The sequence below is a fragment of the Melanerpes formicivorus genome, unplaced genomic scaffold (assembly GCF_026170545.1).
Source record: "Melanerpes formicivorus ecotype bairdi unplaced genomic scaffold, bMelFor1.0.p_v2 SCAF_18, whole genome shotgun sequence".
NCBI lineage: Eukaryota > Metazoa > Chordata > Aves > Piciformes > Picidae > Melanerpes > Melanerpes formicivorus.
The window spans coordinates 1,341,969-1,359,522 of NW_027142370.1; the positions used below are offsets into that span (position 1 = coordinate 1,341,969).

General features: G+C 38.3%; 1 protein-coding gene across 12 annotated transcripts in view; it reads left to right on the forward strand.

Annotated features, from left to right (window-relative positions):
* Positions 1-17,554, forward strand: part of SLIT2 (slit guidance ligand 2) — a 194,515-nt gene that overhangs the window by 105,874 nt on the left and 71,087 nt on the right. For 11 of the 12 annotated variants that reach the window (XM_068149265.1, XM_068149267.1, XM_068149268.1 and 8 more), the window contains exons 5-7: positions 7,055-7,126; positions 13,341-13,412; positions 17,421-17,492. In XM_068149265.1, the coding sequence (XP_068005366.1) occupies positions 7,055-7,126; positions 13,341-13,412; positions 17,421-17,492 (216 nt within the window). The remainder of the gene's footprint in view (positions 1-7,054; positions 7,127-13,340; positions 13,413-17,420; positions 17,493-17,554) is intronic. The other variant, XM_068149274.1, reaches the window with a different exon arrangement.

Consider the following 17,554-nt stretch of genomic DNA (forward strand, 5'->3'; position numbering starts at 1 on the left):
GAGCAGGATTGTGTCATCTCCTCTTGAAGAGGTCTTTTGGAAAGTTAAGTATGCCATCTCATCTATTCTTAATGTGAGCAGATCCCCAAGCCAAATGGGTGTTTCAGCCATGCATATGCTGAGTGTCTAACGGACCAGAAGAAGTGAAAGTTACCTAGCAGCATCTTGCTTTATCCTTTTTTAAGTCCCTAACTGGTAGTGCCTTCCAAGTCTATCAGGTGTAACAGTTGATGAAGAATGAATTGCCAAATCAGCTGTCAGAGACTGCTGGAGTTAAAATAGCAGAATCCGCACTCTTTCCTTATAAAGGAATGGTATTTTATGACCTTGTGTGAAATAATGACATAAGCTGTTTTCCATTTTGCCTTCAATTCCAACCTGGCTAAATAAAAGGGATGGAAAAATGCAAGAACAGAAACCATATATGCTTTACAAGTTATTGGCTGGGCTAGATGATCACTTTTAGAAACAGTGCATGCAAGATGTACAGCCAGTAGCTAAAGTCTTCTCCCACTCTGCAGACACTAAGCAGGGCTGTAGGTCAGCAATACCCTCACACTTCACAGCTGTGCTGCTGCCTCAGGCACTGTTAGTGGTGCAGTACTGCCACAGAAATGCATGACAAGCAGCAGTCAATAACTCTCATTCCATCCCTTCCTTTGGCTTGGCCAATTTAAGACTCTGTGAGGATAAAGAACTGGTGGCTTTTCCTTTGGGGTGGGCAGAGGTATTCTAAAGAGCTGCAAGTTATTCTTTCAAGGATCCTTTTCTACCAAAGCCAAATTTGAAGCAGTATGGCAGTTCTCTCTCTTGGTGGGTGGTCCTCTCCTCTTCAGGAGCTACAGTGTGCAATTGTTTCTGGTATTTTGGTAGTCTCAAACAAAAGAGAATTACATATTCGTTTAGTGGAACAGACAAATAAAGGCTGCTTTCCTTTTCAAAAGTAATTTGTATGACTCCAGTAAAATGAATGTGTGGTCCTAATGCTCCTATTTTATTTCACAATTAACCTTTGCCACACTAGGACACGCTGGCACAATAGGGAATAAATGGCGAGTCTCCTTCAGCACTTAGTTTTCAAATGGTACCAGACTACATAAATTAAGTGCACTTCTGAAGACATCATAGAGTGGAATTGATTTTGGGGCCCATAGGTGGATTTTCATGCCAAGACTGAGACTGGAGGTTTTGGCTTACTGAGACACAAAATATGACCATATTAAAGCATAAGAAGGCCTGTGCTTGAACTCTGTGCAGTTCTCATTCTGCAGAAATTAACAATTGCTATTACTCAAAATGATAAGCAGGTCAATAGCATGTTATAATGGAGAAATACTGTAATGGAGAAATGGGAGGAAGCAGCCTGTTCCTCAGATTAAAAATAAAATCACTGATTTCCATCATCTAAATTTTTGATGATTTATCCTAAATGTCAGGGCTGAAGGTATTGGTAAACTCGGAGATTACCAAGATACCAGTGCTCCTATTGTGTGATGTGTCAGTTTTCCTGGGTTTGCTCTGTGTGTTCTATACTGTATGCTTAAATGATCTCCATCTATGCTTTAAGAAATAGATGAAATGGATAAAAATGTCTGCTGCTTAAATAATACAAATAATAATTGCCAAAAGCTGTAACCAGAGGTACATTGAATTCAATTACAGATTTATAACTGGATAATGTTTAGCAAACCTGAGGCATTAAGAATGAAAGAAACTTCCTTGGTACCATTAAAAGTGGTATCATTAAAAGGGGGGAAAAGTGAGCAGGGAGATAAAGTCTGAATCTTTTTAGATGAATGGAAGATTCATTCCTTACCAAAGGAATTGCTGTGCCTCCCAGAATTCTGTCCACGTCACAGTGATGGTTGTCCTGTATTGTGAACATAAAATTGTCACTAGGGTAATGTAGCACACCATGGCATAGGGAACAATTCTACCTTAGCATGAGACTAAATTATGTCTGCTAACCACAGCATCTGAATCTCTGGGGACTCAGCAGAGCAAATGGAAGTTAGTGATGCAGAGAATCTGTGTTTCTCTGATCTAAATTTTTCTCATCTTCTTTGTGCTCCTCAGCATGATACTGATACGTGCTATCACTGATATATGCTGGCTCGCTTCCTCCATCTGCTAAAAGAGGTTAAAAGTACTTTTCTTAGGCATGAAATTTTATCCCTGTGAAGATGTTGGAAAGATGATACAACCAATGATAATGATTTACAGAACTTAACCATTCATGTTTTAGGTCTTCACAAGGAGAAAATATATGTCTAGAGATGAATCAGCTGATAGTATTGGACTCCCTTTGTGTCTTTATTATGAAGAGGAATCACTGCATTGTGTGTTTTACTGAAGCACAGGGAAAAAAAGTCGTCAAAACTAATAGGAGGCTAAATTATTTGAGAGATCCATCAAAATGCAGCAAACCCTTCCTATGCCATTTCGTGCTGTCCCCTTTGTATTGGAAAGCCCACTGCTGCAGCAGCTTTGGCAAACAGAGGCGGCTGCCAGTTTGAATGATAACATGAAATAATCGCTTTCCATCCTTCTCTGGAGATGTATCAAGACAGTTGAAACTTGAAACCATGGCTCCCTTCTCTTATGCCATCATACCGCTGCGTGTTCTCGCCTTCTGGGAGCTTAGGTTTTACTGCTGGTGTCTTCAACGCCTCCCACTGAGGCAGAGTACTTCATTTTTCATAACGTCAAAGCCAGGGGCATAAATAACAGCTCTTGCAAAGCAGGGTCTTGCTCTGAGTTGGCTTCAAGGTTTTAGATGCCATGCCTCATTAAGGTGACGGTGGCTGGAGAAGTGTCTCAGGCCATGCAAGACCTCCTTGACATCTTAATGAAGTCCAGAATCCGGTGAGTAGCCTGTGCTGGAGCAAATTCCCAGGTTATGACTGCAGTGAGAAGCAGTGTCTGTCTTCTCCCTGCCACTTACATTTCTGGACTTTTTGAGGTATACTCAGATATATTGCAGGAACACTGAACAGTAGCGAGGAAAAAGCATTCAATGAATCCTGTGTGAATAAGAAGGAGCCGTTACATGTTCCCCTGGCATCATAGGGCCCTTCCAATTGGACTATCCTATCCTCTTCTAAACCAAGCTTATTTATTTATTTAACCACCTTTGTGTTCCAAGTGAAAAATCTCAGTATCCAGATTCATATGTTTGGTTTTTAAGTCAAACAATTTAAACAGATTCTCATTCTGGGTTGTTTTTTCTGAGTTAGTTTGTTTCCTCTGAGTATCTCATTATCTACAATAGTTTGCCACCTTGTATGGTCGTGGGAGATTTCAGGTATAGTATACTTAGCTAATGTCAAAGCTATTGATTTTTAGTAAGAGAGGACTCCTATGCAAGGCTTCTTTTATTCATGTCAGATATATTTAAATAATTATTAAGGGTGCTGATCATGGAATAGCCACCTGAGCCTTTTTTATGAACTAGCATAAATGAAGTGATAGGTATTCAATACGTAGTCTGGCCCAATAATTCTGCCTTTCCCTTTAAAAATCAGGGCACATTATTCATTCCCAGTACTCAGTGTTTTACAAACTTGAGAATGGCAGTATAGATTTATGATGTTGCTGGTCAGACACAGAGGGAGGTTAAACCATAGAGGAAAATAAAATTACAAGTAATTAAATTTACAAGCAGGTTTGCCATCTTCACAAGATTTATCGTTCCAGAACGAACAATGGTTTTAAGCCCCACAAGAAAGCTGTAATACAGCCTTAACAGGATATAATGTAGATATTATACATGGTGTCTCAATTTATAGAATTAAAAATTAAGCACTCCTTTTAAGGATAAATGGGATAGTCAACTGGGAACCATACATGGTGAGTAATAAAATAGCTGCAATGCAGTACTGTCTGCATTTTTTTAAGAGCTGAAGCACACTGTCAGGCTTATTAATATCAGGCTGTCTGAGGGCTTTATCAGATACAAAAAATCATATGGTTTTCTGTGGGAATAGGTTGTTGTATTCTGTTGGTCTTAATTTCATGTGTTAGCAGGATTCAGGGTATTTTTCCTGGTATACTTCTGTCTACTCCCCAGTAAATTTGATCAACAGAAATGTAGCATTTCCCTTCTGTTCGTAGGAGTGATTCAGTAGTAGCAAGGTTTTGGCAAGGTCTTTCTGCTATTTCCATAATGCATTGTGATTAATAATGTATGCTGAAGGAAAAATAAAGGAAACAAAAAATTACCTGGATACTTTAAATGAATGTGATTTGGGGAGAGAGAGTGTGGTGAGATTTGATTTGATTTGTCTTTTCTTTTGGCTGTTGTTATGAATATTTTTTTCCCTAGTTAATTGGTTTGTGAAATGCAGAAATCTAGATTCTTGCAGGCATAATCTAACTCTAGCTGGTTTTAATCAATTCTGCTGTTTGGAGGTATGCTGGATTTTGATGTAAAGTCTTGGGCTGCAATAGTAATGGAGAGTTATTTGTTCCAGTTAAAATGTTTCAGTAAGATTGTTGGTTTCAAATGTGAGAACAGGTTGCTTCCAGTAATAAAGATTTGGGGTTTAATAAGTGGGATGTTCTCTTGTTTAGTGGCTTAAATCGTACTGAAATGCTTAAGGTCTCTTTCCTTGTAGGGGTACCAAGTGCCATCACAAATTATACTCAGTGTTCGAATGCTGCCTCTTTTTGAAATGGGAGGTGAAGTTCACATAGTTATCAGTGCAGGAAAACAGTGACCATCAGGCTGTAAAGGAGGCTTGTACCTTTCCTCACTGCAGGATATAAGCTGCACAGTCAAACTGATGTAACATACTGGCCTGTAAAATTTCCTGGGTTTATCTACAAGATAGATTTTTTTTTTTGCCCCATTTGCTCACAAAGTTTCAGTGCACCCTGTGCCACTTGTGACAGGGATTTCTTGAGGAGTTAAAGAATTGCAGTGGAACAAGTTAAAGCATGATAAGAGAGGCCACACAGTAACTTCTTACTGAGTTCTAGGTCTGCAGCATGAAACTTAGGCGTAAATTATGCACAAAGTCAAATGTTTGTCTAAGCCCCTCAAGGTTTTTCTATGGAAACCTTTTCAGAACAAGCAGATGAAAACTTGAAGCAATCAATAAATAATGACTGAAAAGTTTCCTGCTATAAGTAGGCCTAATTTGTGTGTTGAAAGTCGATTGATTTTTTTTCTATGAGGTAGAATTTTGGAGTGCAGAAAGACTAAATAACTCAGACTTTTGTTCCATAAACAGTTCCAAGAAAGTTTTGCAAACCAGAAAAAAATAAATAACCAAAAAATCTCTTGGAAAATGACATTTGCCAGCCCTACTTGGCTCTCCATCTTTAGAGGGATGCCTTAAACTGTGCCTTGCACAGCAAGGTTGGGACACCTTTGCAATCAAATAGTTTACATTTCAAATGTGCTAAAAATAGCAGGGAACATTGTACTACACTCCACCTGAGCCTGTGCTACCTGGAAATGGTGTTGACTGTGTGGACCCAGCAGTAAATCTAGCAAGCAGTTAGTCTGCTCTGTTTTGCACACATGTACACACAGAGGTGCATATGCAAACTCAAGAGTGTTGCTTATGGTGGAACCTGACTCAATAGCTGATACTTGCAAGTCTTTGCACTTGTGCTAAGATTTGCCTTTGGTCAAGGGAAGAAAGATTTTGACCATTCAGATTTTTTTTATCAGATTTGGAAAAAATAATAATTTAGGGTATTGTCTCAATCTTTCCCATCTTCTGCTTTTAAAAATGACACAAAATGATGAATGGTGATACTCTGCTAACTGTCATGAGAAGCCTCATGCCCCATTACCTCCTGCAGTCTGTATTTACGAGGACAGCAGTGCTTTACATAGAAATGTAAATATATCTTTGTTCCAAACTGATCACAATACAAATCACTAGTGCTAACCTAACCACTTCACACACAGCTTTTAGATAGGCAAAATGTATTAGTCAATTAAACAGAAATGTAAATACAGCTATTTCCTGTTTAGACTTATAATGGAGGGTTTTTTTCCTAAAGGAAGCAGGCTGTTAAATCATATTACCATAACAAATGCTGAAGGCTGCTTTTTCATTCACTGCCATTGAATTTATTGTCAGAGCAGCGCAGTCATATCCCATTTCAAGATTACTTAGATGGCTTGAAAATTAAATCACAGTTCACAGATTCATTCTCTTTTTTCCCCCACCCACGGTTAACAGCAGTGAAATTCGGTCTGGTTTTGAGTATCCATCACAAGATACTGCAGTGCTGTAAGATGCACAAACTGTGAGAGATGTAGGAAATGGGAAGTGATGTGGGTGGAGCAAAGCATTGTCAATGGATGTAGGATTCTGATCAAAAAAGATGATGTAAATTTTGTAGAAGTTGGGAACTGTGAGGTTTAATAAAATCCTCAAATTGTTTTATTAAAGTTCATAAATCTGAAAGAGAGCTTCAGGAGCGATTACTAATGGCTGAGAATATGAGTTCATGCTAGATTACATTGTAGGGCAAGAGTATGTCGAATGCCTGACTGTTGGTGTCTAAAATACTAAATGATCCTTGCTTATTCGCATCATCTTGGACTAAACCTTTTATTTCCATGCATCATTTTGGAATGTTGCTCCTAAAAGCCCTTTCTGAAACGTCACTTAGATGTCTCTAAGAAACAAGATAGTTGTTTGCCATAGCCTCTTACTTTTCTTTTTGCAGGATTTCAGTCTGGCTGGCATAAAGCTGTCACAGGTTTGGATTGGGCTGAAAAATGAAATTGCTCAGTTAAAAAATCAATCAGTTTGTCTTTCATTGTTAAATTACTTAATGGTCCTGGTTTTTCTGTGGCATATGTATTGTTTGTAAAGGAGCTACTTAGTGCAACACTGATAAACTCCTTTGACTATTATTGCTGATTCTTCTTCAATTACAAATCAGTTAAGGTAATAAAATGAGCTTCATTGGGAACATTGACTGAAACATAATGACTGAAATTATTTTCTTGTGTGTTCTTTTTGTCATGCACAGAAAGAAATATAAGTGGCAGACTTTAAGTTCCATTTAATCTCTTTTTTCTTAGTGATCTTAGTGAAAATCAGATTCAAGCAATACCAAGGAAGGCATTCCGAGGAGCAGTAGACATAAAAAATCTGTAAGTATTTTTCTTGTGTTTTTTTCTGATTGTAATGCCTTGTCGCTACACTGTCCTTTTGTTGGATCAGGTATCATTCTCCTAAGGACTTCTATAGCTGCCTAAGGAAACTGTGTATAAATCCAACCCAATTTGTTTTGGCAATATATTTTAGCGTGTCTTGAGCATTCTAAAATTACCATAGATGAGATATAAAACAATAAATGGAGCCAAATACAGCAAGACATTATAACTATTTGGTTATGGTAACCTGAGTTTAATATCTGGAAGTTAGACTATTTTAAACATTTCACTGTTTCACACTGGGGGGGGGGGGGGGGGGGGGGGGGAAATGTTGTTTCTAAGAGTTTTCCTTTTATTTACTTATATAAAAGAAAGCAAGAAGAAAAATGCTGTTTTCTAGTTTTGCTAGCACAACTTGTGTGAGTGCTTTTCTCACATAGTTTTATTCTGTGGTAAAAGAAGTCTTTTCTAAAAGACTCACTTTCCTCTGGATAGTGACCCTGAAGTTCATGGACAGGTTTTGAATTCTCAGCACTTATAAACGTGGCAATGTGTGAGTTGCCAGACAAAGGGAAGCAGTCACTTTGTGACTTTCTGTTTCGAGTGGTAGATCAGTTTAGAGGACTGAAGGACCTGAAGATTGTGAGGATCTTGTATGGTAGGAAACGTAAGGTCATGCACTCAAAGGCTAAAAACCCTGCTGGAATCTGAAGACTCATCACTTAAAAGCAATCAGCAAATACAGGGGATCTCCATTAGTAGGTTCAGGAAAGACTATGGAGATGTCAGTGTGATGCAGCTGTGAAAACATAATTATGATCTTATGTGGCATCAATAAAATTAGGGAAGTGTGAGGACATTATATGCGATGAACTTTCCAGTTGTACTGCTTCAAAACCAGCGTGCTCTGTGATTACTACGGCGGCAATGTGTTGCTGCATCCTCAGTAGGAGGGAGCTGGACAGGAAACTTTTCATGTTTCTGTCTTCCTGTGATGGACTTCACTCTGCTGCTCGTAGCACTGCACACTAATTGATTAGGAGGATGGGGTTTTATTTCAAAGATGTGAAAGAATGCCCAAGAATTTGGCCTACTTGATCAGATATTTAGAGCTTCAGGAGGTTTTTCTATTTAACCATGTTTGTGATATGGCTCTTCCCTGCAGTGCAATCCTACCACATCCAATTGGAAAAACTCTTGTGTTCAGATTTATTTTGTTCCAAAACATGCAAGCCCTTCTCAAAGTGGCTTTGTTACTTTGCATAATAGATGTTTTATAAGTTTCTATTTGGAATTGGTGCCATCGTTATTCTAAGAGACTTGGCTACAAGGAGATGCCTGCATTTTTCTGCATGATATTTTACATTTGGAAATTGGCAAACAGCTACAGAAAGAAATGCTGCTGGTAGAAATAATAGCATCATTGATTGCATCCATTTCAATACAAATTACAGAGATGCTTCTTTTAAATGCAGTGATTGATAACCCTTCCATACCATAGCTCTCTTAAGATGTTTCCAAGCCAGGTAACAAATCTCACAGAACGTCTTCTGATTACATATTTATGTTCCTAAATGGAGACTCTCTGTTCTCTCACTCACCTGAAGTACTTCTCCATCTGCATCAGGAGTTGGGATAATTTGTAAGGCATCTTTTTGTATGTTCTTCTAGTCTTTGCAGAGAAAAGGGAGTTAGATAACTCAGATTATCTGAAGGAACTTGTTTCCTCCCTGGTTGATGATATCAATACAACCTTTTGATTGCTCAGAGGAAGCTGCCTAGCTTCCATTAAATGTGGACTTCATATTTCTCTTCAGGACATCTTCTTAATAACATTCACAGTATAGATTCTGTAGAAGAAACAAAGGCAAATTGGACATTGGTCATTTTGAGAGCTGACAATATGAGCAAGCTGCCACACCCTCAGAGTTAAAAGAATAATCATCAGGCCTCACGATCCTACTACCTCCTCCTTTTCCTGGCATTCTTGTGTTTCATTTTAACTTTTATTTCTGTGTTGCTCCTTGAAGAGCCAAGCAGAGTGATAGCCAATTTTGAGAGGATGGAGCAATTGAATGATAAATCTGTTCTCTCTTTCTCCTGGTTTATTCGGCCAGTATGCTTTACTTGGGAGTATTGCAATCTTTTTACTTTGGGGATAAAAGAAAAAGGTTAATAATTTGCTACATTATGTAAATTAGGAAAAAAGTATTAATTGAAATGTAGCAAAGAACAGAATGAAGTACATCAGCAAAATAAGCAGCAAGTGGAATAAAAGAACTTACAAATGAAAGAGTAATCACAATAAATAGTAATGGTCATGGGAAAAAAGCAGTTCCCTCAAGTTTGACAAAAAATTGTTACATCTTCCTGTTACATCTTCCTCAGCTAATGCCTCTAAAATTATTGATTCCTCTTGAAACTGAAATTGAGAAGGGAATTGCAAAATAGGAAACATAATTCAGTTATGTTGTAAAAAATATGAGGCATTAAAGGCAGTGCCTGTTTCCAAACATTGTGTTGCTGTGATGAATGTCAGGCACTCTGTTCTTTTCCCATGGAGAAGCTGTAATGGTATGAAATCCAGCTTACAATGTGCTAAAACCAGAAACGCTTTCTAAGTAGTTTGTGGAGGAGGAATTGCTGCAGGGATCTAGAAAGGCTTCTGACTTTTTCTGATGACTTAAACGATGTTTGCCGTTGAGTTGATACATGAAGAGAATGTAATTGTTTCTGAACAAAGAGGAGTATGTTGCATGGTGCCTCTCTTGCATGGGACCACAAAGTGTCCTCAAGCCATGAAGCACAGGAGGGTAAAGCAGACAAATTGATTGAAATTGTCCCAACTTTCAACACAGCCTCTAGGAATGAGTAATCAAGGTGTTTTTTTTTCTGTTGGAGTGAGATAACAGGTTTGGGGTTTTTTATTTATGAGGGTAGTAGCTTTCAAATGTATGAAACATCTTCTGGTAGTCATTAAATGCTCTTCTTGTGGTATAACAAGGCTTATTTTTAGATATTTATTTATCATTATCTGGTAGACAACATATGCTATAAGGGAAGAACATATAAATACAGTGTAAGCTGTATCAGCAACAGCAATAAAGAAAAGTTTACTGCAGACAGATTCTTATGAGTTGAACAGTTTTTATTTAGCTTTTACTGGCTCTTGTAAACTGAGCTGACATAAACACTAACATTTTAAAAAGCAGTAGATTAGTCATTATATGAAATACCTAGGCAATGCTGCAGATATGGGTGCAGAACTTAATTCTCTGTGACAGTGCAAAGATTTTGAATGTGGCAGCTGTTGTTTGGTGTTCTGTGAGCTTCACAGAAACAGCAGTGCCAAAGGCAATGAGCCGCTCTGTGGAAGCAGGGACGGAAATGAATAGTGACTTTCTAAAGGGATGGAAAGACCCAACGTGGAGATGGGGCAGGAGGAAAGATGGTGAAGAGGGAGACTCAGGAGAGAAAGGATGAGAATGGGACAGAGTTGCTGGTCCGATCAGCTTCTGTGGTTAGGGTGTTTTAATACTTTGAAAAGGAACTCTGGGGAAGCAGGAAAAAAACACCTTTGTATAGTGCAGTTAGATTTGTTGGTGTATGCCCCAGAATTTGTTGGTGTGAAAAGTCTCTATTGCAGACTTCTATGTGTGGCTTTGAAACTCATTACACTAAAGCAAAAATATAAATATGGCTTAGAGAAGTATGTTGTGGAGTGGGGGGGGTTGGTTGGTTGTTGGTTTTCCCTCTGGCATTCTTGCTGATGTCTTAAACCTTAGCTCTCACACAACTTTCTATCAGAAACTGGTCTTATCCAAAAAAATACAGGCTGCTTCAGTATATCTGTTAGAGACACATCTTAATTTGATGATATACTGGCTGCAAAATATTGCCTAGTTTTCTGTTTGGATTATATATGCAGTTGATGTCTTTATCTTAACACAAGCCCCACAAATTGCTATTCAAGCCAGGCACACAGGCTTCAAAGTCATGCTTACAAAAATATAAAACATGCCAATTGTTATTCATGGCTGTGTCTGATCGTTTTATATCATGGTCAGAACTGAAGGAAGATCATCTAAAACATAAGGACAGCAGAATCTTTTAAAGACAAGAATTTATAAGCGTAGGAAGTATTTTTCCTCTCACACCTGCAAAGTTCCCTTCCCCCAGACTGAGACCAATTAATTAGTTCAACGCAAAGTAAGTAATCTTTCTGGTAAGAAGATATGAATGAAAAGAACTCACCCTTCACTAAGGTAGTGGTCATGGTGACTCATTAAAGGAAGAAGTCCAAAAGTTTTCGGGTGCGCCACAACTGCTGCCAGTCTAGCGGAAGAAATCCGCCTTTCAGTTTGTGTAGGACAAGATTTGCTCAAGCACTTTCTCTACTGTTAAAAGATTTCCCTTTGTGTATAATATGGATGATTTAGTAGAAGCTGTGTCAGCACTGATTTATACATTGTCAGCTAAGGATAATAAGATATGGGCAAACATACAGCTCACCCTTTTACAGATTAACCTGCAGACTGCATTAGGCAAATTTGATGGCATTAAAAGATTTTTCCAATTTGTCTGGAAACAATTTCTCTTTTGTGTTGTGTCAAGGGTAACATTTCATGCCATTGTACTAATTTAAATAGCTTTGATGAATTGTTGGAGAGGTTAGAGAATTGTACTGTGTATATATTTTACCTCTTTAAAATAAAAAGGCTATTAACTTAATTGTTAAGTGAAATTCATTAGTAAAAATTGAAGGAGCCTGAGAAAGAAGGCTTAAACATTCCAAACACTGCAGAACTGGTGCTGTAACATTGCACCAAAGTAACTAAAGATCATACTCAGGAAATGATAGTTTGCATTTAGCTTCCATTTGGTACACCGAAAACAGACACTCTTGCAGTCATGACAGTATTTTATTCCAATGTAGTAGTAATTCAGACAAAGAAAACTAAAAACTTCACAGAAGTTGGTGCATTGCATTCAACAGTAGGTGTGATGATTTATTAATAAAGTCAAACATTGTCAGAAACTCAGAAGAATCACAGCAGATGCTTTGGTAAAAGTCTCATTAGCCCTCCTAGCTAATATATAATTGAAGGCAGAAGGGCAGAGTTCATTTATAGTTTGTTAATTTTCTTTGTATTGTTCAGACACATGTACTCAGGTATGTTATGACAAGGTACCAGCTTGGAGAAGAATCTTCTGCTTATTTAAAGAGAGGTTGTATCATCTTTGCTTTGCAAGTTGTGTCCTGAAATGTGGAGGCTGTGTTGCAGTATTTATAGCAAAAGCTTTTATCAGCAAAGAATCTGGGATTTTACATTTGCAGGGTTGGTAATTTGAGCAGACTTCTTTTAATTGAGCAGAATGTGCTGTATCAATGTTTTGAATTGAAAAGGTAATATTCTTCAGAGAAATGAATGTAAATTTTTCATAACTTCAAGATTAATAATGTATGGGAGGGATTGCCGAGTTTTATGTCGAGAATTCAAGTGCTCCATTCCAACATCCTATCTGCATATAGTTGCACCAAGTAGATAGAGAGCAGCACAGTGAAGGTTAGAGCAGAAGTACCGGTTTCCTTTGGAGCAGTATTAAAGGAGATAAGTAACCGAGTCTGAAAACCTTGGACATTATTCTGTCTACCTACAGAAATGCTCTTAAAGGTAATTATTCTAAATCCTGCCCCCCTCACCCCTGCACCTCCCACCTGGTCGAGGCACACAGAGAGACCCTGAAAAGGGGTGCCTCCGGCCGGTCCCCGCTGCGGCGGCTGGAATTAACATGCAGCTGGGCTGCTCTGATAAATGGATTCTGTTAGGTCACCGAGGGGATGCGTGTGACATTAAGTGATTTACCGTCCTTTACCTTAATGAAATTGTTTCAGCAAGATGATGCTGAGAGCTTTTAATGGATAGCTTTTCTTGATGTAATGAAATTGCATTCCTTTGGCATTTAATATAAGGTGCAGTTATTATTTACTGGAGCTTTCCCAGCGCCGCTGTTTTGCGCAGACAGTTGAGAACAGGACGGGATTTCTGTGGCAGCACCCAGGCCGGCGTGCTGTGTGACAGCCTCACACGTACCAGAGCGTTTCAGTGAGCATGGCCTAGCTCAGGCAGCCCCTCAGCAAGGCTTTCTCTGCACCTAACACTGCCAGCGCTCATCTCCCTTACAAATACCTTCCTAATCTGTTTAACAGGCAACTGGATTACAACCAGATCAGCTGCATTGAAGATGGGGCATTTAGGGCTCTGCGCGACCTGGAAGTGCTGTAAGTATCCCTTGTATCTCTTACTTGTAGCGAGAGCTCAGAGTCTGGGGAGTACTAATGTAAAAGCTTATCTGTGAGCTGCAGCCTGGTGTCAGGATGGTCTAGTGAAAAGATGTCTTAAAATAACCTGCTGCCATGTGCTGGGAAATGGTAAAAAGATGTGGAGAGGCAGAGATATTCCTTTAGTCTGTCAGACAGCCATTAAGCACAAGTGTAAAGGGGGAAAAAAGAATAAAAGCAGCAGATGGGACGTACTGTAAGAAAAGAATGTATTTCCCTTTAAAATGGGGAGGGAGGGCAGTATTACTGAATCCAATTAATTGTGTAAATTATCCTTCACTGTTGGAGTGCTGAACATCTTTAGCATTGCCTTTGTTGTGTCCTCTGACATCAATTTGATCTTTCAGACTCTGCCTAAGAAACAATATTCAATATCTGTTTGACTACCTGGAGGTTTTCTAACAGGCACTTTTCTGTCAAGCACCACTGGTTGTCTGTTAAGATGTTTAGTGTTTCCACAAGGGTTTGTCCTTAACGTTTTTAACATTTTTAACATTCACCATTCTGAGTTTTGTGTGTAAATATACCTATGTAGAAAAATGTCTTTGTCACTGAAGGCTGACCTTCCAATACTCTTTCACATACTTCTTCTCACTGTCTCAAAGTGGTCATCAGTGAGGCTAAAGGGAACAAAATTATAATCAGTGACCCCTGACCTCAGAAAAGATACTGTGATGAGCCAAGTGCCTCAGTTCCCAAAGAACCTGAGGCACAGGGCTTGTTCCTGAAATACTTGTTCTGCCAGTCAAAGTGTCACCTTTTTTCCTGGGCTTTCTCCATTAAGGGAAGTGAATGACTTTGTGTATCAGTGAGTTACTTCGTGTTAGGTTGAGTCACACTCAGTGAATGACAGCAACCTGAAGAAGAGGAGGAAGGGTTTGGTTTTTGGTTTTTTTTTTGCTGTGTTTTGTTTATCTTTTTTAAGATTCTGAAGTTCCTCTGGCAATAGGTAGTGTCTATATATCCAAGAAGCTAAAGAATATCTGAGCTGCTCGTGGGAAGGCTTTTTATTATTAAGCAATAGTTGGTCTTACTTATGAGTAAATGAATCTGACAGGTACCTTTGATTTTTGTACCTTGTAATCGTTGAATAACAAGCCTATTGTTAACTTTATGGCATGGAGCCATGTAAATTGTACTGTAGCTTCAAGATTGCATCTGATTGTGAAGTTGATGGATTGTTGATTGTCTGTCAGCAAACCTGATGCTCTGTGAGATTTTTATCATTGGAGCTCACACCTAGGAGAGAATAACTTTCCCAGTGATGGCTTAGTCTGGTGATTACCTTTTTTACGGCAAGCCTTTCTTTACAAGTGAAAGTGTTAAATGTCTATTTAAAATCGAAACTAGTGTTTTCTGTAGCTTTTAATGCTGGCCTTTCTTTTATGTTCCAAAAAATTCATCCTTGCCAGATGAAGTTGTAAAATTTTCACACTGGTTTCAATGAATGAGGAAAAAAAAAAGGGGGGGGGGGGAAGAAAACCTGTTAAAATACTACTCTGCTGAAAAAGTTGGTGGTTAGAATCTTGTAGTAGCATTATTCAGATACACAACTAAATGTTCGCTATCTTATGTGATTATGTGATAAGTAATGATGTGAAGATTAAGTTTTTAACAATTGAGGTGGGTGTTTCAAACAGTACTGAAGATTTTGTATCTAATACAGCTTCCTTTCCAGTACGGTTTAAAGATTGTAGATCAGGCCATGCTGAATGTGCACTGAGTAACAAAGAAGTCTACTTATTGTGTTTTCATTTGGCGTTAATAATTCAACCTCAGCACAGAGCGTGTGTATGCCTTCACGACTGCAAGTGGAACTTCAAGCTTCTAAATCAATTGTAATCATCTTCAGTGACTATTTGAAATGTTTGCCACTGTGATAGGTCTTAGATATTGGTTGAAGAGTTGCAGAATCTTAGTGGCTGTTGATGTTAAGATAGAAAATTACCCTGAATTCTGGACAATTCTGAAGTGCAAAAGCACATAATGTGAATAGCTAGGAAATTCAAATTTGCCTTTTTCTTTTCCTTTAATTTTTTTTTTAAGAGAAAACCTGCTGTAGTAGGGAGACAGACTATGGGGAAATATTTACTGCTGTCATATTTTAACAAGTATCTAAGAAAGTAAATAATTAGTCTTTCAGCCATCATAGTCCTTGTGGTAGTTCATAGCGCTCATATAAAAGTATTGAGTCAATTTTTTTACTTGTTTCTAATTCCATCCCTGTAATGAAATCAAACATTTGCATCTTTAGATAGAAATAGTTTTGGAAATTATTTAATTCCTTATGTATCCCTTATGTCTACTCCTGATACTTTTCAGTATCCTTTCAAAAATAAGTTCATAGCTCTTGCAAGGCAAGCACCAAAACTCTGAAATTGAAAACAAACCCAGTTGTGGGTACAGCTTTTTTAAACAGCTAAGGCCTGTGGGAATATGCACTGATTTCCAGCCACTTCACTGAAAAGATGCTATTTTAAAACCTTTTAAGAAGTTAAAAAGGAAGAACTAAGGTAAGTGTCATTTACCATGTGGACATGGTACAAAAATCCTGCCAAGATGTACTCACAGTCATTTATTCATTAGCACACCTTCTGTGGATAATTTCATTTGGCCGTTGTCTGTTGCTTCATTTTTATTGTGTTTTGGAACAGGCAGCGATTCCCTCTTTTTCTGTGGGTAATTTCCCTTTTTGTTTATGCAGCCCTAAGTGCACACAGGGAAGATCCTCTATGCATAGTGGAAAAAACGTTTAGGACGTGGAATGAGTAAGCACAGAAAGGAAAAATGCAGCACATTGCACCAGTTAATTAATTGCTTGGTTAATGTGGAGGTGTATAGCCTGATCCTACCCAGGGTGCTGTGAATTTACCTTCCTGTGTTTCGTGATCAGAGAGTACTTAAAAAATGTGTTCAAGATGAGCATAAATTAAACTTTGTGGATGTTTTCTGTTTGGTTGGTTGGGGTTTTTTTAAAGGAAAAAATAAGGAACAAATAAACCACTTCTTGTTTAAAAACAGAGAAATGGTTTGGTCAGTGGCATTTATTGTTTATTAGTGCCATAGTTATGTGTTTAAAACCCCACAGTATAGTCCCCATTCCACTAGAATTAATAACCTCTATGTCAAAACTGTACATTTAATCACTTGTTTGCTTGTTCTGGAGTCAAGCTTGTTTGCATTTTATTTACAGCCTAAGGACAATATTAAACTGCAGAATTGTTCATAAAGTTTCATTCTGATTGCAAACTCCACTTACTGAGTAGGGCAGGTCTGTGCTAGCCAGCAATTAGCAAAGATTTGTTCCTAGTTCTTATCTGGAGTTCCAGTTTCCTGCTTTGGCAGGGGGGTTGGACTAGATGGTCTTGTGAGGTCCCTTCTAGCCCCTGAAATTCTGTGATTCTGGAAACTATTACAATTCCTGACTTCTTCCATTGTATAGCACACAGCTCTGGATCATCTATAGCAACTCTGTTCCATGTAAAACCTAATTGCAGCCCAGAGTTAATATTTTTCTAACATTTTTTTTTGGGGGGAAAAAAAGAGGCAGATCTTGTACTTGTTTCCTCTGTCAAAAAATATGGCCTATCAGAAGCCAGAAAGAGAAACTGGAGTCCTAGAATCAAGGCATTTTCTTCAAGAATTCTTTTTTTTACATCAAGATAACCAGCTTATCTTGAAAACCTTGTATATTCTTAACATTAGTGGGAGCTTTGTTTGAGTGAGTAGGTTACTGGGACCTCAGATGATTTGGGGTTATTAATGGAATGGTCAAAACATTCAGGTTTGAACAGGGGAGACAAAATATATCTAAAAGCATGGGTTAATTTCCTTATACCCATCCTTAAAACAAGTACACTGTGTTCTTCGTTAGCTATGCCTTTTTTAGAAGTGTAGTAAATGTGGCATAACTCTGACATGTTAACGTGCCTCTTCTTGACTTTGCAGCACTCTCAACAACAACAACATCACACGACTCTCCGTGGCAAGTTTCAACCATATGCCCAAACTCAGAACATTGTAAGTAGTCCCACTGCAATGAGCTGCCATTTTATTGAGTCCAGCATGTCATTTATACCTCA